Below are 24,065 nucleotides of genomic sequence, written 5' to 3' on the forward strand. Positions count from 1 at the left end.
TCTCTACACAGTACAGTGGGGTCTGCAGGTAGGCTACTGTTGTGTGTGTGTGTGTGTGTGTGTGTGAGAGAGAGAGCGAGAGCGAGAGACAGAGAGAGAGAGGCGGCTGAGTCGTTTCTGTGAGCGCGTGGACTGCACCATCGCATTCCGTACCCAGGATACTGTCACCAGCCATGCCTTTACCCAGTAAGGTGCACCTATGTTATTTGATCTCTGGTATACAGATGCAACATTTCTGATTTGCAACACCCGATTTTCACGCTCGACCAAGTCCTTGTTTGAAGGATTTGAAGACATCGATGATGGCCCTGGTGATGGAACCTATAAGCAAATGGACACCTAAGCAAGTGCTGGATTGGATGAAAGGTAATGATTATAAAACATGTTTCTTTTCATTTGCTTGACACTGACAGAATACATTTTGAAACAACTAACATGGATATGTGTACATCTTTTCTCTTTTATCTGAATAGGTGGTTTAATAAATTGGGGCTGATTTGAGCTAAAACGCTGCTATTCTTTGCATTGAAATATTGATCGTGTGCCATTTTGTGTATCCGACCCTGATGTGGAAGCGCGATTTCAGTGTAGCCTAATTATCGCCCTGGCCTGATGTAGGCTATGTATTTGTAGAACACCAACCAGATACTCAGACCAACTTATTATGCGACGTGTAAATGTGTTCAACAATCAGTTTACCTATATAAGGTTCACATTTAGATTACCTCACACCATAAAGACTGCGTGCTCTCTCTCTCTCTCGCCCCCCCCCCCCCCCCTCTCTCTCTTTAGCTCCAATGCACACACACGCACACACACACACACACACACACACACACACACACACACACACACACACTTTGATTGAATAAGTGTTGGTATCAATTGAGGCGTTTGCAAAACTAGCACCATGGACAGCGAACCTACCTTATTTGAAAATGTGTTGACAGAGACTATGATTTACTTTGTTACATTGCTACAAAAATCCACCATTGTGGGTAGTGATAGGGAACATATTGCAGGTTGCAAGCTAATTGAACTGGACAGCAGCATTTGCAACCACAATAGTCACCTTTAAGATATGCTATTAACTGAACTCAAAATGGTTGGTGTTATGATGTTCAGTATGTTTCGAAGAGTTCTCCACTATCTGCCATAACATTCATATTTCTATGAGAGAAAACATACCTACCTGTAGTTACTTTTATTATTGTGTGGGCCAACAGTACAGCTGAGGTGAAGTACCCCTTAGGTAAGACCAAATGGATGACAAAACAATTGTTGCGCTACATTACCTGCCATAATCAGATTGTGCACACCGTTATGTTAGTAGTGGCAGACTTCTGTCATTCTGGAGGTGAAACACTAATTGACAACAAGCCTTCATTGGAAAGAAAGGTGAGCATGAGGAGCTGAATGCGTTTAAATCTAAACGGTGGAATAACGTTCAAAAGAAAGACCTATTAGTTACTGTAACAACCAAACACAAGTGAGATAGATATGATAACTTTCTATCTCACCAGGGCACAGGGATTTACTGTCATCCAACTAAAGAAGCTGTGATGTGTCAACAGAGACATGGGTTATGTTTTCCCACATACAGTAATTTCTGCCAGCCAAGTGTCAGTCCAGAAGTGCACAACCGTGCTTGCTTCTGGCGCTGCTGTCACAGATGTGTTTCCAGCTTCGCAGCAAGGGCAGGGCTCGCCTACGGCACAACTTCTGTGCAGCTGATACACAACACAACTAAAGGAACTTCAGTTCAGTCTCAGATTCTCCACCCCCCAATTACCATGGAAAGTGCATAGGCAAGTGACATCTTTGTCATCTGTTATATTCAATGCTGTAGGCCAACAGATGAAGCCAATACATAGCAACATCTTGACAGTCTATAAGACTGGTAGAATACAACTGACATAAAGGACAGAGCCGGTCTAATATCTATCCTAAGGTCATTTGAGACAGAATGGGTGCTGATGTGCAATCTGAGACACAGAGGATGCTGATATGCAAGTTGAGAAATGTCTTTGTGCTGCCACAGCTGTAAAGAATATCCCCTCCCTCTCCACACTGTAAACTGTGTGTTATTGGTTGCTTTGGCTCTCTTGTTCTTGAGTGGTTTTTGAAAGGTGGCCAGTGGACACAGTCGTGTACACACCCAAGTAGGCACAGCATGGCACGCACACACACACACCAATGCACCAGTTGAGGCATTCATGAAAAGCTATCACCATGGACAGCGAACCTGCCTTGGTGATGCGTGCCTTACATTCATACTATGTTCCAACATTGTGGATCGAGGTAGGGCAGTTAGCAAACTAATTGAACTGTACCTCATCTATTTCATAACCACAATTATCTGTGAGTGAGAGTAGGTTCAATGCCAATGAGAGTAAGAGGGAGGGACTGACCTGTTTTTGAGGGCATTGAGGACTCTGGATTATTCCCTTGGGTAAAATGTAAATGACATTTAGAATGAATATTATACACCTGTTGTATTTCATTCTGTGATAGGTCTGAGGGCAACAATTAAGAAATATACTGCTAATAATTCACTTCTTCAAGTGGGCTTGCTTCTTGGTCACCAGGAAACTGTTGCCATGGAGCCTTGATAGCTGGAGGAAGGCAACAGAATGGAAATCCCACAAGCGGCAAGCTCTCAAATGAAAGTACCCTTACAAGAAAAGCATGAAAAACAAATCACATGTGAAGAAAAAAAGAAACGAGATTTTCCCAAGTCAGTTACGTGGTTTTCGAAAACAACGTTTCACATTAAATTTATACGTGAACAAATTACGTGAAAAATGTCACGTGGGAAAAACAGAGCCTACGTGTGATGTTTCACATACTGTGTTTTCGAAAAGAATTCAGACCCCTTTTTCCACATTTTGTTATGTTACAGCCTTATTCTAAAATTGATGAAATTGTTTTTTCCCCCTCATCAATCTACATACAATACCTCAATGACAAAGCATAAAAAAATAAAAAATAAACTGAAATCACATTTACATAAGTATTCAGACCCTTTACTCAGTACTTTGTTGAAGCACCTTTGGCAGCGATTACAGCCTTGAGTGTTCTTGGGTATGATGCTACAAGCTTGTCACACCTGTATTTGGGGAGTTTCTGTCAGGTTGGATGCGGAGTGTCGCTGCACAGCTATTTTCAGGTCTCTCCAGAGATGTTCGATCGGGTTCAATTCCAGACTCTGGCTTGGCCACTCAAGGACATTCAGAGACTTGTCCCGAAGCCACTCCTGCGTTGTCTTGGTTGTGTGCTTAGGGTCGTTGTCCTGTTGGAATGTGAACCTTCACCCCAGTCTGAGGTCCTGAGCGCTCTGGAGCAGGTTTTCATCAAGGATCCCTCTGTACTTTAATCTGTTCATCTTTTCCTCAATCCTGACTGGTCTCCCAGTCCCTACCGTTAAAAACATCCATGCTTCACCTTAGGGATGGTGCCAGGTTTCCCCCAGCCGTGATGCTTTGCATTCAGTCCAAAGAGATCAATCTTGGTTTCATCAGACCAGAGAATCTTGTTTCTCATGGTCTGAGAGCCCTTTAGGTGCCTTTTGGCAAACTCCAAGCAGGCTGTCATGTGCCTTTTACTGAGAAATGGCTTCCATCTGGCCACTCTACATTTTAGTCATTTAGCAGACGCTCTTATCCAGAGCGACTTACAGTTAGTGAATACATTTTTATTTATTTATACTGGCCCCCCGTGGGAATCGAACCCACAACCCTGGCGTTGCAAACGCCATGCTCTATCAACTGAGCTACATCCCTGCCGGCCATTCCCTCCCCTACCCTGGACGACGCTGGGCCAATTGTGCGCCGCCCATGAGTCTCCCGGTCGTGGCCGGCTGCGACAGAGCCTGGATTCGAACCAGGATTTCTAGTGGCACAGTTAGCACTGCGATGCAGTGCCTTAGACCACTGCGCCACTCAGGAGACAATACCATAAAGGCCTGATTGTTGGAGTGCTGCAGAGATGGTTGTCCTTCTGGAAAGTTCTCCCATCTCCACAGAGGAACTCTGGAGCTCTGTCAGAGTGACCATTGAGTTCTTGGTCACCTCCCTGACCAAGGCCCTTCTCAACCGGTTGCTCAGTTTGGCCGGGCGGCCAGCTCTAGGAAGAGTCTTGGTGGTTCCAAACTTTTTCCATTTAAGAATGATGGAGGCCACTGTGTTCTTGGGGACCTTCAATGCTGCAGAATGTTTTTGGTACCCTTCCCCAGATCTGTGCCTCGACACAATCCTGTCTCGGAGCTCTGCGGACAATTCCTTCGACCTCATGGCTTGGTTTTTGCTCTGACATGCGCTGTCAACTGTGGGACCTTATATAGACAGGTGTGTGCCTTTCCAAATCATGTCCAATCAATTGAATGTACCATAGGTGGACTCCAATCAAGTTGTAGAAACATCTCAAGGTTGATCAATGGAAACAGGATGCACCTGAGCTCAATTTCCAGTCTCATAGCAAAGGGTCCGTATACTTATATAAATAAGGTATTTCTGTTTTTAATTTTTAATAAATTAGCAAAAATGTCTACAGTGCTATGAAAAAGTATTTGCCCCCTTTCAAATTTTCTCTACTTTTGCATATTTGTGATACTGAATGTTATCAGATCTTCAACCAAAACCTAATATTAGATAAAGGGAACATAAGTGAACAAATAACACAACAATTACATATTTATTTCATGAACAAAGTTATGCAACACCCAATTCCCCTGTGTGAAAAAGTAATTGCCCCCTTACACTCAATAACTGGTTGTGCTACCTTTAGCTGCAATGACTCCAACCAAATGCTTCCTGTAGTTGTTGATCAGTCTCTCACGTCGCTGTGGAGGAATTTTCGCCCACTCTTCCATGCAGAACTGCTTTAACTCAGTGACATGTGGGTTTTCAAGCATGAACTGCTCGTTTCAAGTCCTGCCACAACATCTCAATTGGGATTAGGTCTGGACTTTGACTAGGCCATTCCAAAACTTCCAATTTGTTGCTTTTTAGCAATTTCCATGTAGACTTGATTGTGTGTTTTGGATCATTGTCTTGCTGCATGACCCAGCTGCGCTTCAGCTTCAGCTCACAGACGGATGGTCTGACATTCTCCTGTAGAATTCTCTGATACAGAGCAGAATTCATGGTTCCTTCTATTAAGGCAAATCGTCCAGTTCCTGAGGCAGCAAAGCATCCCCAAACCATCACACCACCACCACCATGCTTGACCTTTGGTATGATGTTCTTACTGTGGAATGCAGTGTTTGGTTTTCGCCAGGCATAATGGGACCCATCTCGTCCAACTAAATTGATAAACACACTTTCTTTAACCTCAAAGTCAATTTGTTTTGACATTGCATTGTTGTTTTCAGCTGTATAGATTATGCATTTTGGATGTTTTCAGTGTATTTTTAACGCTTTCAGACAATGCAATACAAAAGTGCACAAAAATTACAAAAAGTGAACTTGAGTTAACTGACAAGATAGCGCTAATTTTAACATGGTAGCCCTTTACACTCGTACCCATATACAGGTTGAAAATGGCAGATTTGAGCACTGATAAACGCAGTTCAGGCTCTGCGCTTCACACCACTGTATGGATTTTGACCAATGATGTGTATAAACCCTAGATTGCTGTGCACACTTTGGAAAGGTGTGTGGCCACCTGCGACACCAGTTAGTCCTCTCACTCAAACCCTTGTCATTTTTTGTCTTATGTGTCACCTACCCCACATTTTCCAGGAATATTCTTATGATGTTACTGAATGTATCCAGAGTATTTTCAGATTTCGTTATCAACAAATGCGGTGAAAAGTACAGTGAATGTATTGGATAATATAATCAACAGTGTAATGTTCAGTCTTGTGTCAGGTGAACTGTTGTGTCCACAACTTTGGCCTAATAGTTTTCCCATAATCTCCAAACTGTTCCCTTTCAAATGCAAATGTAAATATAGATGGCAGAATTCAGATATGACGTCACTATTTTAGCACTCGTTTCTTTAAGCACGCTGCGCGAAATGGTTCAATGTGCCAATATATCAGCAAAGTCTACTTTTTCAGTTTTTCAAATTGCCGGCATCTTGAAGCTAAGATTGGGATCATGTATACTGTGCTAATTACCATACAAAAAAACAGTAAAGGAGAGCAATGTACAATACGGCGAACTTAGCAAAATAAGAAATTTGTGGAAAATGCATGGGGGGCGCCATCTTTATGCACCTCCTCTATTGCTACCATGCTTATGCAAATGTTTTTCAGATTTCTTCTGTAAGAAACATTTCAATTTAGCCCTATCCATATAGGCCAATTCCCACAAGTGTAAAGGGTTAAACAGGATAAATAAGGAGACACGTAGCGCTAGCTTCTCTGTTCTTTTCACTGGGCTTCTTCCAACGGTCACTAACCAAGGTATGAAGAAGAGTGGCGTGCACCTGCAACAGTAACACTCCAAATGAATGGCACAGAAATAATTTTTAAAATGTTTTTAACGCAATTATTATACTCAGGTAGGCTAGGTTGCCTTTTTACAGAATGGCATTACAGAAGTCCATATGTGAAAACACCACCTTTTCACGAGTGGAGAAAAACACTTTTTCACCAACACATGTTAACTTGCAATTCCAAATGTTAAAGTTAGATTTTCTAATGTGAATGTTTCTTACATGTGAAACTGCAAATTAGATTTTCACATGTGAATGGTTTTCACATGTGAACATGCAATTCCATATGTGAAAGTGAGATTTTCACATGTGGAGTTTTCTAACATGTGAAACAGCAAATTTCACATGTGCAACTGCAATGTAAATGCACATGTGAGTTGAAAACGTGTGAAGAGGTGGTGTTAACATGTGACCTTTAAATTGAATACATGTGAAAATATGATTTCATGTGAAATTTAAGCTCAACATCTGAAAACAGCTATTCCTCATGAAACTGCAAATTGGACATGTTTTTTTTTTGTAAGGGCAGCCATTCATGATCATTACTGTATATGGATGCATGAACGTGTGCGCACACACACACACACACACAAATGCACATGCATACACAACCCCCTCCCACACCCCCACACACACACGCACACGCACACATGCTTTCACAAATTTCACTCCCACGGACATACTGTGGAGACACAAACACACCCACACACAAAGCCATCCATTTTTATGTCAAGGCCACTGTGTGCTCCATTCAGTTACTTAGAATGAGGTCGGGGCATGTCAGTGATGCTGTAGGTGGGTGTAGTGGTGGAATCAAGCGCAGGACACCGAAGTACAGTCCAAAAGACTTTAGTGAAATTCCACACGGGAAAATGAACAAACTGGCCCGAAGGCGAAACTCCGCACGTAGGCGGACAAAACAAACGGGCGCACTACACAGGTGCGTAAAACGCTCCAACACAGTGGAGAGATAGCTCAACCGAGCAAATAATGTAACCACGTCCAGTAACGCACGACAGACAATAAAGCAATCACACACAACACTGGACAAACACAACGAGTAACTTATAGGACGCTAATTAACCTAAACGATAACAGGTGTCACAACAAACAGACAAAAGCAAACGAACATAGAAACATGCAACGATGGCAGCTAGAATTCCGGAGACAACGAACGCCGAAGCCTGCCCGAACAAGGAAGAGAGGCAGCCTCGGCCGAAACCGTGACAGGGCAGCAGCACACAAGACGGCAAGACAAGTGTTCACCACATACAAATGGGGAACTTAGTTCAGATGATTCACCTGACTATAGACTATATAGATTGAGATCAATATTGAATAGATGTACCCAGAGTCATCTATATATATGGCTCTGAATGTATCCTCCTTTGATCTACCTAGGCAGTATCAAGCTGGCTAATTTGGCCCCTGTTGAATGCCTGTGGTCATGGATGTGTGTGTGCTGTGCTTTGGTGTGTTGACGTGGCCCAGCCGGTGTGTGTAATATGGGTCAGCTCTGTGCTGTGGCTGTGGCCTGCTACTCCGCTGTGCTCTGCGGCTGGAGATGAGTAATCTCCCGGGAGCCATGGATGGATGCTGTGGTTGAAAGCCGAGACTCTGCTAGTCTGCTCTGCTGCTATCTGGGCTCCCCTCTCTCTCTCTGTGCCGCCTGGCCCGCTGTACATGGCTCCAACACAGAATGCTGCAGAGGACTCTGTGTGGCTCTGCTGTGCTCTGATAAGGATGGCTTTAATACGCTGTGGTGAGAGTGGTTTATCTCCTAGACTAGTCCTGTTTCTCTCTGCCCCTGTTCTGTTCTGCTCTACACAAAGAGCAGCTCAACTGGTAGACTGGTTCTGCTCAGTTCTCTGGAGTTGAAAGAAAGTCTCTTCTCTCTCTGCTCAGAGAGTAAGAGCACACTCAGGACTTGAAAGGTGAATGGTTGAAAGCATGCTTCTGGTATTATGTAGGAATTAACACAAAAAAATGAATGAAATGGAAAATGAGTTTTTAGAGTGAAAGTAGCCTGGTAGGGATAAACAATATTTTGTACAGCAATTAGTCTGAATCTGCCAATCACACTGCACTTTATACAACACATATTTATGCTTTCATGGTATATTTCAAACTGTAATAATTCTAAATAAACCAGCACAATCTGCATTCCATACACCTAGTGAATGAGTTAGATGTGGACAGTAAAGGAGACAAAGACATACTATTAGAACAAAGGTGTGCTTAACATAGTTTCCCCCCTCTTTGTCTGTCCCCCATGCAGGCCTGGATGACTGTCTGCAGCAGTACATTAAGAACTTTGAGAGGGAGAAGATCAACGGGGAGCAGCTGCTCCACATCACCCACCAGGAGCTGGAGGAGCTGGGGGTCACCCGCATCGGACACCAGGAGCTCATTCTGGAGGCTGTGGACCTACTCTGTGCCCTGGTGAGGAGTCAATCTAGACATGCAGGGCTAGAATCAGGAGGGATGGTTAGGAGATAGGGCTGTAGAGTTAGAGCTCTGGTGTGCGGACATGATAGAATAACTTTACTATTGATGCCTTCCAGTGCAACCAAGCCAGTGCAGTCAACGTGCTCGAACTGGAGAAACACAGTTGACTTGCAGGAGATGTAAAGCTAGCCTAGTTGCTAGATCTGTTTGTGCACCGTTTGAGAGGCATGGCAAGGCATGACAGACAAGATTGAAGACAATAGAAGGTCAGTAAAAAGTGTTGCTTTATTATCTACAGCCTTCATCAGTGTTATCTGCTGAGTAACAAGCAGAAGGGGAGAGAGGCAGCTGCAGTGCTCAGTGACCAGGGCTAGATAAGTAGAGCTGAGGCTAGGGCCAGAGTCGCGGCGATGATTTGTGGCTAATTCAGATTCATTGGTGATGTATCCTTGTATCCTAGATAGAGGTCGAGCGGGAGGAGTCTGTGCTCTGTGCATCAGTAAGGGAGGCATGTAATGGGTGTCGTTAGTCTTGGTGTATGATGACTCATACAGAGAGAGTCAGGCGTGGGCATGGGAAGAGCCCTGTTAGAGCAAGCTAAGAGCTCTGTATTGACTTGACTGATTCAGAGAGGGGCCACACAGCACACGTCCTCTATGATGGGCTGGGGAAGTGTCTGATAATAGATCCATAGGCCTAGACAGCAGCAGCTGGGAGGGAGTGTGTGTGTGTGCGTGCCTGCGTGTGTGTGAGGCTGCCTGTGTGTGAGGCGTGTGGGAGCTAGCTGAAGTTAGTGTGTGATTCCCTGTGACAGAGCGGCCTGCAGCAGAGCATCATTAGAGTGCCTGGACTGCCTGAGACCCCATCTCCACACAGACAACCACACACATGTAATCTGTGTCTGTTAGTTAGACGGACCGGTGGGAGCTGCCTGGGTGTGTGTGTGTGAATGTTGAGCAGAATGTTCCTCCTTTATGTTCACATATGGGGCTATAATATAAGTTTGTGAATGTGTGTGTATGTGCTAAGACAGTATAGTGTGTGTTCTGCATCCAATCTCCATTATAGTGATGTGCTGTGATTATCATTGGATGCTGGGACATGTCCCCATTGATCCTGGCAGAGTGCACTAGAGCTGAACATTGCGTCACTCTGCTGAGAGGAGGCTGACATGAGTAATGACTGTACTGGAGGAGAGCTACAGGTGGACAGGACAGGAGAGACAGGACATGAACGTGGTCACACACACACAAGCATGCACGCACACACACTGCCTTATTAGTGGCCCGACCAAAATGGATGTCTGCTGAATAGGTCTCAGTCCCTCTGCACTGCTTGTGTAAGACAAGACTCTCTGCAGATCAATTTTAGAAATTAATTTATCTTTCCTGGGTTGATTATGTGAGTGTGATTGAAAGACAATGCAGGCTTGGTGTCAGTGTGACCGCTGACTCACTTTGACATCAAACTGAGGGTCGGTTGTTGCTGGGAGTTAGATAATTGTTCATCAGTCGACAGTGACCAGACAGACAGACAGGGCTCTGCTGCTGAGTTGTTGATGTAATAGGGATTTTGCTCCCGCTAAATTGCAAAAGACATTACAGCCATCAGAGGAAAGTGTCCCCTCCATGCAGTGAAGCCTCTCTCTGCCTGAATGGCTCACTGGAAGGAAGGTAGCAGGGAAATGGCTGAGCTGGTCAGTACTCACCACCTAGCAGCATAATGGTGCGTTTCCTCTACAGTGGGTCGACTGCAAAGAACAAGGCCTTATTATAGTGTTGCTTAGCTTATTTGCATGTATGTACAGTATAACATATTTAATTATCCCCCACCTTTTGTCTCTTGTCATCCTCTGCATTGACGTAATAGGTGACTAGTGATGGAGAAGCCGCCATAAAGAGCAGCCTGAACAGACAGCAGCGCATTACTTTGATATTTTGAATGAAAGAGGAAAATCAATAAGGGAAGAAGGAGCTATGGAAACACTGGGCTTGGTGTAATTAAGAGTGACAAAGCCCGGATTCACCATGGCAACCGGGCTGGGCTTAGCTACATTGTTGTGGGTTAGACAGGAAGGAGGCATTTCTCCATGGTGACGGTGACTAATGTTGACTAGACCTGCAGAATCAGATACAGCTATTCACACACAGGCACACATCTCTAACAGACACACTATTGTGACAAGCTACGTAGACACACAACCTACATTCTGGTTAGAGTGGAATACTGCTTGATGCTCTGTACATTTCAACGAGTATGACAGATGAGTGGTCTTCATTGTTTCTGATGAGGCAATCATCCCTTTATGTTTACTTGAATAACTCTAGATCAAAAGGATAAAGCTGTCCACCTGGTTTGGTAGATAGATTAAGAGGAAAATATGAGATTATGTGACTGGAGGGATTTGTCTCTATATATCTCTGGCATTTAGATCTTATATACACTATACATTTGCTGCAGCACTGTTCCGTATGAGCTTTCAAATACAAGTACTGTATGTTACTCGCACCACACTGTCCATGCAAGTTAATGTTATTTCTCCATGTGAACTTAATGTATCCACATTTTCTAGATGAATGACATCTTAACTTTAAAGTCAAACACTTCTGGGAGCAGACTGAACCATGGTCTAACGGTGCTGTACTTTCTGTTCCAGAACTATGGTCTGGAGACTGAGAACCTGCGTACCCTATCCCACAAGCTCAATGCCTCAGCCAAGAACCTGCAGAACTTCATCACAGGGAGGCGTCGAGGCGGCCATTATGATGGCAGGGCCTCACGCAGGCTGCCCAACGACTTCCTCACCTCCGTGGTGGACCTCATCGGAGCAGCCAAGAACCTGCTGGCCTGGCTGGACAGGTGGGAGTTACATCTCGGTTTTGTTAGAACATCCCAGTTTTGTTAGACTTAGAATAGCTTATTTTCCCGAGAGGAACTTCATTTGCGTATGTCTAATAGTTTATATACGGTTCTCTTTCATTGTAAAGTTGTTGGAGAGGGCAAATACTGGCTTATGCAGAGATGTTACTTTTTTATATCTCACTGACTGTTCTGCCCTCTCCCATCCTCTGATGTCTGACCCCTGCATATTGTACTTTCTTCCCTCCTGCCAGATCCCCATTTGTCAGTGTGACAGAGTACTCCTTATTGAAGAACAACATTGTTCAACTGTGCCTGGAGTTAACCACCATAGTACAACAGGTGAGTTGTCCAGGGGTGGATAAAGGTTAGGGAATTTATGAACTAGTTACTAGTGCATCAATATGTCTCTGACAGAACACTTGGCTACATACCTCCATTTTATAATTCTGTTAGTTTTGTCGGGAATAGATGAAGGCCGACTGAAAATAACTCTCCTGTTTTAAACTCTCTCAAGAGACAGTCTGCCAGCTAAATTCATTACACTACACTTGGGATACTCGCATCTGTCTCATCTGATAGGAGCTCCGTTTTATTTTAATGTTAAAAAAACAAACATTAGTTCTCTAACTGTTTTTAATTGTCTTGCAGGACTGCACGGTGTATGAGACAGAAAACAAAATTCTTCATGTGGTGAGTTTTTAGTATTTTTCTATGGGGTATAATGCCCACAATGACCCACAAATGGTATTCCCTTCCTATCAACCATTAACTGGCACCTAATACTTAATCTTAGTTAACAGTCATATCATATGCAACAGTAGTCAGCAAACAGTAAAAATGATCAAATGTTTTCACAATAAGTGGAATGTGAATCATCCAACATTATGTGGGACAATGATTTAAAACACTCATTAATCTTTACACATTGTTTTTACACACACACACACACAACTTTACTTGGGGCACATGCCTACACTTGAACATGTGATAATACAGTCACATGCGTCCTCCTCATCGCCAGGCAGGCAGCACTATGGAAGAAAAGGGTTTGGATTATTAATAAGAGTGTGTGAGTCTGCCTGTGTATTTCTCAAAAGCCGCAGTTTTAAGGCCTTTGGTTGGCAGTCTGTGTTGAATAATGCAGAACCTCCCTGCTGCTCCCGCGGGCATTCCTGCCTACAGCAATTAGACAGGGAGAGAGATGGTGAGGCAATAATAAAGGAGAAGCTAGGACAAACTATGTACAGACGTGTGTGTGTGTGTGTGTCTGTGTGTGCGCATGTGTGTGTGACAGAGAGAGAGCAAGAGAGAAAGCAAGAGAGCGCAATGGAGAGAGAGCCCAACTGGAGACTAAGGGAATAGATGGAAGCTCATGGCTGTGTCACTGTAGCTACGCTGTTCACTGCCAGCAAGTTCTGGCCACTGTGCTACTTGTGGCAGTAATAGAAACCTACGTACAGTACATTTGACATGACATGTGAAGGACATGACAGTATCCAGTGCTGTTTATACAGTGCTGTGCATAGACCAATGAGAGACCCCTTTTTCCTCAGCTTGTTAAACCAGGGAAGACGAGCCGTAGCTTGCCTTTGAAGAATGTCTCAGATGATGAATAAACCGAAGAATCGCTCATTAAAAACCGGGTCAGATTCTCAGATAATTGCATGCAGTGCTTCATTCTTGTTGCTCTAAAAACGCAGGCAGGAGAAGAAGAAAGTGACTCCATGCTCTTGTCATCCCCAGTTGGCTCTTTGTCCTCCCCCAACAAAGTGATACTCTTGAACTCCAGGAAGTGATGCACGATCCCAATGCTCACAAAAGACAATGTAGCAGACAGTGTAGTAGTAATACCTTACACTGTGTGGTTTATTTTCCAGGTAACTGCCAAAATAAAGGAAACATTTGATTAAATGTGGGATACAAAATATATTGAAAGCAGGTGCTTCCACACAGGTGTGGTTCCTGAGTTAATCAAGCAATTAAAACATCCCATGTATAAAAATGCCCAGTTGCCCATTATTTTGGCTACCATGGCTAAAAGAAGAGATCTCTGTGACTTTGAAAGAGGGGTCTCAACCCAGCTAGCACATAACGTTCTGAGGAGATTATTTTTGTCCTATGGTTATTTTGCATACAACCTTCCCACAACTTTCTTGGAATGGTGCAGGATAGTTGCTTGGCTTTGGAACATTCTCAGCACATTTAAGGAACATGACAAAAAAACATTGTTTTCTTGGTATTTCATTACTTTAACTGAATGTTTCCTAAAAGTTCAAACATCGTTACATTTAATTTAAATGTTGGTAATGTTCTAGGAACGTTCTCCAACTGGTTTGACATGGGGAATGTTCTCAAATAGTTCAGAGAACATTAAAAAACAATTATTCTGTTGGAATTTCAGTACTTCAGCATAACATTTCCTACAAGTTTCCTCATGGTTCTATTTAAGTCATGTTCTCAAAATTGTTCCAAGAATGTTAATAAAAGGTCTAAGGGCCCGGGGCTGGGTTTCTACTAATTTTATTTGATGAAACATTGAATTTGGCCTTACTCCTATTAGTCTATAGAAACACATTGAATAACATATTCATACATGGCAAAACAGATAGTTCATTTTATTTGTTTTTGGACTATGTTTTGAAGTGTCTATCCTATATCTGAGAGATAAGTTCAGGAAATTATTTATATATTTTTTACCCATGTTTAACCCCTTTTTTAGCACTAAAGTACTTCTATATACACTTTCATAATTTTTTTCACTGGTACCGGGTTATCTTCAGATGAGTCTTGTGAGACTTGTGGGCATCCTAGAGGAAAACAACCGAGATGTTCGTGTCCGAGATGTTTGTGTTCATGAGAGTCTCACCTTTCGATGGTGTGGTCATATTAGTGTGTAGCACAAACTGTTTAGACACTACTGGCAGATCGGCAGCACCGACTTAAGACAAATGCCCTTACACTTGTGGGAGTCGTAGAGCTAAATGGAAAACACCATCGTGAGAGTCATCTTTCCATAGAGGGGAAGACACTACAGACATTTTTGTGAAAATACAGATTTTTTGGGATGTCTCCTGGTCTGACAAACACCGCTTTAGCTCTGCTACCTTCCACCACAGATGCAGAAGGCCGACATCGGCGTATATCTCTCTAGCCGAAACAGATTAATTTTTATGGGGATTTTATTTTGAATGCTCATTCGATTTCCATGGGGGCGCGGACATCGACTCTAGGTTAAGAAATAACTTTCTTCTGTGAGAAATTCAGTACTTCAGCATATTGTTTCCTACAGGTTTCCTCATGGTTCTATAATGTAATGTTCCCAAATTGTTCGCAGAACGTTAAGAAAACTTTGCATAAAAACCACAAGAAAACTTTAGTAACGTTCTGAGAACGTTCGAATGTTAGTTAAAAATATATACATTCTGTTCTCAGCATCAACAAAACTCTCTATCCTGTATCTTATTAAGTGGGTTCAGGGGTGTTGGCTGAGTCCACTAATTGGCCAAACCGGATCTTAATGAGTGCTTGTTTCCTTTGAAATGGGGTCTGTTTGAATAGACTAAAATGAACAGATTTGTTTGCATAAAAAAACATTGCATGCTAGCTCCATCCTGGTGGCGCAGTGGACTAATTCCATGGATATAGAACAGAAGATTATAAATTTGAATCTCACTGATGCCGTGTGACAATAAAAAAAGAAATGTGTTTGCATGGCTAAGGAAATACATTTCCATGTGTCCTTTGAGTTTAAAAAAAAGTTTACGCAAAATAAGCTAGCAGTGTTATTAAAACTTAAGGAAGTTACAAATAAAACTCAAAATAACCTACAATTTACATTCTCAGAGCGTTAATAAAACCTCCCAGGAAAACTTTAAAGGAACCAGAGTAAAACGTTCTCAGAACCTCCCTGCAACCTAAAAATAAACGTTTCCAGAACAGGTTACATTTTCACTTCTGTTCTCAGAACGTTTATAAAACGTTCAGTTTTACTGGTCAGGAAACGTATGGCTTCGTTCCCACAACCAATGTGAAATCAAAAACATTTGTTCCCACAACTTCCAAAGTACCAAATGTGCTAGCTGGGAAAGGAGTATAGGGGGTCTAAAGGGTGTGTGTCTCAGTCACCAGATCTCAACCCAATTGAATACTTATGGGAGGTTCTGGAGTGGCGCCAGAGACAGTGTTTTCCAGCACCATCAACAAAACACCAAATGATGGAATTTCTTGTGGAAGAATGGCTTTGCATCCCTTCAATAGAGTTCCAGACACTTGTAGAATCTATGCCAAGGCGCACTGAAGCTGTTCTGGTGGCTCGTTGTGGCCCAACGCCCTATTAAGACACTTTATGTTGGGTGTTACTGTCACGATTTAACTAGATATGAACCCAAATGCAGACCTATTGGCAGAGGTCGTAGATGACCAGCGCTGGCCTGGGTGGAGTTCTTACTTTGTGCACATACCGTACAAGCAGCAATGAAGGCTCGAGTGTCCGCCTCAATCCTGGGCCACCAGAACTTCCGTCGCACAAAGTCCAGGGTCCGAGTAACTCCAGGGTGACAGGTAAGGGGAGACGAGTGAGCCCACTGAAGTACCTGGGAGCGAACAGACTCAGGGACAAACAACCGGTTAGGAGGACCGCTCCCAGGGTCAGCTTGATGATGTTGAGCCTGTCTAACAATCCATTCGATGTCACATGTAATGGCCGCAATACTGCAGGTAGGAGGCAAGATGGGTTCAGGGTTACTACCAGTATCAACAGCAGAATGAACACGAGACAGGGCGTCAGGCTTGACGTTGCGTGACCCAGGACGGTAAGACAGAGAAAAATTGAATCTACCAAAAAAGTGCCCACCTGGCTTGACGGGGATTGAGCTGCTTCGCTGACTGGATGTATGCCCGATTTTTATGATCCGTCCAAACGATGAAGGGTTGTTCCGCCCCCTCCAACCAATGCCGCCACTCCTCGAGAGCCAGCTTAACGGTGAGCAGTTCACGATTGCCAACATCATAATTCCTCTCTGCCTGAGAAAGTTTCCGTGAAAGAAAAGCACAGGGATGCAGTTTGTTATCTTCAGGAGAACGTTGTGACAACACCGCACCTACCCCAGTGTTGGATGCATCCACCTCCACGACAAACTGGCGGTCGGGGTCCGGCTGCATCAGAATGGGAGCCGAGGCGAAGCGATGTTTCAGTTCTTCGAACGCTGATTCGGTCCCTTCATTCCAAGCGAACGGTAGTGATATGGAGGTGAGAGCGGTAAGTGGCGCCGCAATGCGGCTGTAGTCCTTGATGAACCTCCTGCAGAAGTTCGCAAACCCCAGGAATCGTTGAAGTTGTTTGCGGGTGGAGGGGGCTGGCCAGTCCGTGACAGCAGAGACCTTAGCTGGGTCCATCCGCAACTCCCCCTGAGCTATTATGTAACCCAAAAAAGAGGTCTCAGACACATGAAATTCACATTTCTCCATCTTCACAAATAGCTTGTTCTCCAACAACCTTTGCAACATCTGGCGCACATGCAGTTCATGTTCCTGGGAGGACTTTGAGTAAATCAGGATATCATCCAGATAGACAAAAACAAAACGATTCAACATGTCCCGAAGGACATCGTTCACTAGTGCCTGAAAAACAGCAGGGGCATTAGACAACCCAAAAGGCATAACCAGATACTCAAAATGTCCCAAGGGTGTGTTGAAGGCAGTCTTCCATTCATCACCTTTACGAATGCGCACCAGGTGATACGCATTTCGTAGATCCAGTTTGGTAAAGATAGTTGCACCATGAAGGAGGGGAAAAGCAGAATTAATTAAAGGCAGAGAATATTTGTTCTTAATGGTGATGTTGTTAAGTCCACGGAAATCAATACAGGGTCTGAGGGTCTTATCCTTCTTTCCAACAAAAAAGAATCCCGCTCCTACAGGTGACGAGGAAGGACGAATAATACCTGCCGCCAAGGAGTCCCGAATGTAGTTCTCCATAGCCTCCGTCTCCGGGCGGGAGAGATTGTACAGGCGACTGCTAGGGAGAGGGGCTCCTGGCTGGAGGTCAATGGCGCAGTCGTAAGGCCGGTGAGGAGGAAGAGAAGTAGCTCTGTGTTTGCAGAAAACGGATGCCAGTTCATGATACACGTCAGGGACAGCAGAGAGATCCATGGACTCCAGTGGAGGTTGAGGCACAGTGCTGGCAGGGGTCTGAGCAGAACACAAACAATTCACATGACAAAATGTGCTCCATGAAACAATTCTACCTGTCACCCAATCAATGTGTGGATTGTGTCGTATGAGCCAGGGGATACCAAGGACCAGGGGGGTCTGTGGGCAGTCAATTATGTGAAACTGAATGTTCTCCTGATGATTACCCGACACTCTGAGACAAACAGGCACAGTCTGATGAGTAATACGGGTCAACAATTGTCCATTTAGACCCTTAGCCTGCAGCGGACGGTCCATAGGTACAGTCTCTAACTCCATTTGTTGAGCCAACTCTCGATCCAAAAACCTTTCATCGGCACCAGAGTCAACCAGCGCACTAACAGGGAAATTCTGGAACTGCCACTGGAGGGATGCCTGGAGCAGAATGCGGGGAGAAGAGGAAGAATCCGTTGCTCGGCTCACCAAAACTTCTCCCATTAATGATGAGCCGGCCCTTTTTCCGGACGAACTGGGCAGGAAGGAACGAAATGACCAGCCTCTCCACAATACAGGCAGGCCCGAGCCTGAATACGACGTGCAAGCTCCTCTGAGGACAACCGTGCACGACCAACCTCCATGGCTTCGGGTTCAGTGCTCATAGTATCGACTCGGGAAGACTCGGCCCTCTCCGTAGGGAAGAGGCGGGGAGGAGTTGGTTGACGACAGACAGGTTGCTTGGAACTACCACTCCTCACCCGGCGGCGCTCCCGAATCCGATTATCCAACCTGATGGTGAGTGAAATAAGATTATCCAGCATAGGCGATTCATCATATGACACCAATTCATCCTTCAAGGTCTCAGCCAAAGCATTAATGAACACTCCTTGTAATGCCTCGTCATTCCAACCACTCACTGCCGCTAAAGTTCGAAACTCCACTGCCATCTCCGCCACACTGCGAGACCCCTGTCGAAGAGAAAACAAACGTTTAGCAGCCTCCTTGCCCCGTACGGGGTGGTCGAAAACCTTCCTCATCTCAGTGGTGAAGGCAACGTAAGCGTTGCAAATGTCCGACTAGCTCTCCCAGACCGCGGATCCCCAGGAACGAGCGGAACCGCTAGTAGAGTTGATAAGGTAGGCAATACGGGCTCTTTCGGAGGCGTAGGTGAGGGGCTGTTGTTCAAACACCAACAAGCATTGAGTCAAAAAATCACCACAGGTTCCCATGTTCCCGTCATAGCGCTCTGTAGCAGGAACAAAAGGCTCTCTGATCTGGGCTGGAGGGGCAGGAAAAACAGGTGGAGCAGGAGAAGGAGCAGTTTGTATGCCATGCACGAGGGGTGCATTATTAACTTGAGTAGTAAGGGCAGACACTTGATTGGTGAGTAATTGAACCTGATTAAGCAGCACCTGACTGTTCTCAGAAATAGTCTTAAACAAAGTATCATGTTGGCCAAGTAAAATGCCCTGATTGGCTATGGCACTCCGAATCTGAGTGCACTCTGGGGTGGTATCCGAGCTACTGTCTGCTGGGTTCATCATGGTCAGATCATACTGTCACGATTTAACTAGATATGAACCCAAATGCAGACAACTACACCGAGCCAGAGAAGGTTTAACAGGTTTATTTACAACGTGCAATTGTCCAGGTTTCCAAAAATAGGGGAAGAGCAAGTCCAGGTTTACAGGGAGGGTAATATATCCAGGTTCTGAGCAGGAGTGGTACCGTAACGTCCTAGTGTCCGTGGTGAGTCCAAAAGGGAGGTCCGGTAGTGGAAAGCAGGGTGGTGGTGGCAGGAGTGAAGCGGAGGCAGGAGTCAGGTTCCAATAATCTGTGGCACAGGAGAAAAGTAAATAGAACAGGCCAAAAACACAAAGAACGAAAACAAGCAGGTTGAGTCAACAGCGAGACTAACATGGTCGTATTGACTATGATCTGACGATGAGTGGCAAGTTTGACCGGGTCTTTAAGGCTGAGGTGATTATGGTGAATGAGCTGCAGCTGGAACCCTGACTCCCGCACACCAGACTTCACTCCTGCAATCAAAACAGACAGAGGGGAGGGAGAGAGCAGAGAGAGAGCTACCTAGCAGCAGTAGGCCTAACAGTTACCTGTATCATTTAGGCATCTGAAGAATGAGAGTTATTCAGGCAGTAATTCATATTACCCAGTTGTCAGTGTGAGATGCAGCATATATAATGATCCCTTCCTGTCTTCTTCTGTCTGCAGTGTAAAACACTGTCTGGGATCTGTGACCACATCATCTCGCTGTCCTCTGATTCGCTGGTGTCCCAGTCAGCCCATCTGGAGGTGGTGCACCTGACCAACATCCTGCCCAGCGAGGGCCTGGTGAGTACTCACTCTGACTACACTATAGATGCCTTCAATCATACAGGAGCTGAGCCAGGAGTTTGTCTAAGATACTCACTCTTTGACAGGATAGTTCTGTGACAGAGCAAACAGGCTCACTTTACTTGTTTGCTGTTGCTTCCAAGTTTCATAACAAGATATTGAGAAGTGTAAGTCTCATCATTATTACTACATTATTCTCCTTTTTAGTTTAATAAAGTTAAGCCTTTCTCCTCTCATTTAGGGAATGTACATCAAATCTACATACGACGGCCTTCATGTCATCACTGGGACCACTGAGAACGTAAGTCTACTTCCTGGACCCTGTTACCCTCTAGTAAAACAAATGTTTTACTTTAAACATTCTCTGCTAACCATACCCACTCAAAGCCCCCATACCTTTAATCTCGGTTAACCTAGAACTAAAGTCTCGAGTAATTGGTCAGATGCTCGATTAAGTTCTGGGTCCATATGTGTTGAGAAGAGAACAGAACCAGCAAGTCTATGGGCCAAATGTCCCCTCCCCTTCCGAAATTCAAAAGATGCTAACAGCTGTGAAATCGTGATTTGTCCAAAGTACCGGAACTAATGGTGCTCGTTATCTCATGCATCCCATTGTATCATGACAGATCTACGGTACCATTTATGTTTGCGTAATGTAGTCTGTCCATGAGAGATTACCATACCTTTGTTATTGTCTCCTATCATTGGCTTGCTATTTGACCCATGAGCTTCTTGTAGTCCTATAAAGACCAGCCCCTCTGGTTGGGGCTCTGGGATAACTGTTCAATTAGTGCAGCAAATAGTGAACCCCTAATTAGCATCTGGGTGTTTAATTGGGGGTGGAAACAGAGGAGGGATGACAGAGGCTTACAGATGGCAGCATGGCACAGAGAACCACAGCTCTTCTAATTAGCAACACTTTCAAAGCAGGACTGGGATGGGGTGGATTCTCTGTAGGAGATGGAGAGGGAATGGGTGCTGCCGTTTAATGTGATGTTTAAGTTTTACTCAGACACACACTGTGACAGTGACAGATCACTAACTGTGACAGATCATTTTTGTTATTTCCGAGCCCCTACGGAAGGAAAATATTGGGGATATTGTACAAAGTGTGTAGTCGTAGTACCATGGTATGAAGGGAGGTATAGAGGCTGGTGATGTCTCTGCCAAGTGATGGGACTCATCTGGACCTTTCAATTGCTGCTAAATGGTGGCTGAGATTTTACATTTTACTTGATTAGGATCCCCATTAGCCGACGCCAATGGCGACAGCTAGTCTTACTGGGGTCCGACATATAACGAAAAAGACATTACAGACAAATACTTTTTACATTTTACATACATTTAAAAACATACATTTTAAAAAACGAACACTCTTTAGACTGTTACTGGACATTTTGAAGGAAACCATAATTTACTTGTTTTCTAAAGCTGTGCCAGGGTAGCCTCCCCTTGCAGATCTGTTTGTGCTTTTGTCAACTCCTTTGTTCTGTTCATTATCATGCCATGTATGTCATGATTGGCATGACAATACTTTCAGAGTAGTTGGCCAAAGTGCATACTTATAGTTAGTATATGACCTATACTGTCAAACCATAGACAAAGGTCTCTAATAACCATGATCTGTCTGTTTAATTGCTATGATAGCACAGTCGATGTGTCCTAACCTCTACTTATCTTACTTGGATACTGTCTGTCACTGTCTCTGCAGTCTCCAGCTGACCAGTGCAAGAAGATCCATGCGGGAGACGAGGTTATTCAGGTCAACCACCAAACTGTGGTGAGTGTTCCACTGTAGACCACTGAGTACAGCATGAGTACTGTTCTGTCATTCTGTCTGGGAAAGACACACTGTTCAGTCTGGGTCAGGAAAGGTCAGCCATCATGAATGAGAAACGTCTGCTTTCCTAGACTCTATACTCCTCCAGCCCAGCCTGTCTGGGGACTAAACGCTTTGCCTTTGGAAGCCAAGTACAAGGTGCTTATTTAGTGCTTCCTAGTACCTAATTAGTCCTCAATTAATCATTTAGTATCTGGTAGTTAGGGACGTAATGTACTTGTAAGGATACAGGGGACTGGTTACAGGGGACTGGTTAGTCATTAATTGATAATGAGCTTTTAGTTCCCAATGTAACCAAGTCGGTTCATTTAACCCACAGGGGTTGGCAGGACTGGACAATCCATTTAATCTGACCTGATCTCTTAAACAGCAAAAAGGACAGTCAAATCACTCCTCTATATTCACCAATAGATACCCTGTTCATGGTTTATCAAGTTATCTACATCAATATTTTCTCCTCTTTAGTAGATGCATTGAAACACATTTCTTTCTTGTGGCTTTCTTTTGTAAAATAACTATGAATTAACTGATTTATTTTCAAACAATTGCCAACATATAACATCACATTAAGGTGTGGGACGTTCACTGTATTACAAGGAACAATAGCATATCTATTTCGCTCCAGAGAAGTAGCCTTGTTGGGGCAGATGCTATCCTACAGTAGCTTCTAACTAACATTTGCTAGCTATCAAGCTAGCCAGGTTTCCTTAGCAGCTTGTACACTGGCCACTGCCTACTGGCCTTGTGGCTAGGACCACGGATTGTCCCGGGAGCGTGACTATTTGAATCCCTGCTGTTTATTGCTGTTTCCATCTGCCCTGCGACCTGCCCGGTCTGGAACTGCGAGGAGTAACAGCGTAGCCTACATTGCTACCATGACAAAGACCAAAGCCGGTGGGAGTACCACTGAGGACAGTGGTGTCTCTCTATCACAGGTGAAGGAACTTTTAAACAAACAAAAAGTGTTGTGTCCAAATACTGGTGGAGTCAACTAATAAAAGAATGGACGATCTGACCAGAGAGGTCCAGGACCTGAAGAACAGTTTGCAGTTCTACCAGGGTCAGCTCGATGAGTTTAAAAAGGAGAACAGCAAGATGACAGCAATCTGTAAATCATTGAGAGAGGACAGCCGTTAAGTATGTGAATCCATGATAACAATGACGGAGAACTCAGATTATCTCGAGGGACAATCAAGGCGGAACAACACTGTTGTGGACAGAATCGCAGAATCTCCACGAGACCTGAATGGAGACTGAGGATAAAGTGAGGGAAATGATCAATGAGAAACTGAAGATGGACCACAGCAAGATTGAAGTGGAGCACGCACACCCAGGCCAATAGTGGTCAAGTTCCTGAGGTTCAAGAACAAGGTAGCTGTTCTGGAAAGAGCCAAGAACTTGAGAGGAACGTACATCTTCCTCAACAAGGACTATCCTGAAGCTGTGCGCCAGAAGAGGAAATAACTTATCCCAGCCATGAAAGCTGCCAGAGCGTGTGGGGACATTGCTTAAAAGCCTGGAAAGGATGAGAGAGCCAAGCCTGTAGGTTTGTATCATCAATCCCGCAGCACACACACACTTACACACATCAACTGATTGATGGACTCCTGAATAATGTTTTTTCTTGCTTTGTTTGTTATTTTCAATATTATGTATATCTCTGATAAGCTATCCAGGAAAGGGCAAAAAATAGCCCATATTAATATATGTAGCCTTAAAAAATAATAACATTAAGATATTAGCCATTTCTGAGACTTAGATAATTCCTTTGATACAGCAGTATCAATACAAGGATATAACATCTACAGAAGAGACAGGAATATTGCTGTATATATTCAGAGCCATATCCCTCTCATGTCAAGTGTTATTGAAGTGTTGTGGTTGCAGGTTCATCTGCCTCATCTAAAGCCTATTATTTTAGGCTGCTTCTATAGGCCACCAAGTGCTAACAGTCAGTATCTAAATAATGTGTGTGAAATGCTTGATAGTGTAT

The 24,065-nt window shown here is 44.1% G+C and overlaps 1 protein-coding gene across 1 annotated transcript in view; it reads left to right on the forward strand.

Moving 5' to 3' along the window:
* Window positions 1-299: 299 nt before the first annotated feature.
* The window catches only part of LOC311142203 (connector enhancer of kinase suppressor of ras 2-like), a gene marked incomplete at both ends in the record, with an annotated part of 54,032 nt that continues 30,266 nt past the window's right edge, over window positions 300-24,065 (forward strand). Inside the window, 8 exons of the mRNA XM_084177797.1 lie at window positions 300-366; window positions 8,720-8,883; window positions 11,546-11,748; window positions 12,003-12,090; window positions 12,400-12,441; window positions 20,110-20,229; window positions 20,474-20,533; window positions 21,944-22,012. Of these exons, the coding sequence (XP_084033923.1) occupies window positions 300-366; window positions 8,720-8,883; window positions 11,546-11,748; window positions 12,003-12,090; window positions 12,400-12,441; window positions 20,110-20,229; window positions 20,474-20,533; window positions 21,944-22,012 (813 nt within the window). The remainder of the gene's footprint in view (window positions 367-8,719; window positions 8,884-11,545; window positions 11,749-12,002; window positions 12,091-12,399; window positions 12,442-20,109; window positions 20,230-20,473; window positions 20,534-21,943; window positions 22,013-24,065) is intronic.

This window comes from Coregonus lavaretus (assembly GCF_964263955.1).
Source record: "Coregonus lavaretus genome assembly, chromosome: 15".
Classification (NCBI taxonomy): Eukaryota; Metazoa; Chordata; class Actinopteri; order Salmoniformes; family Salmonidae; genus Coregonus; species Coregonus lavaretus.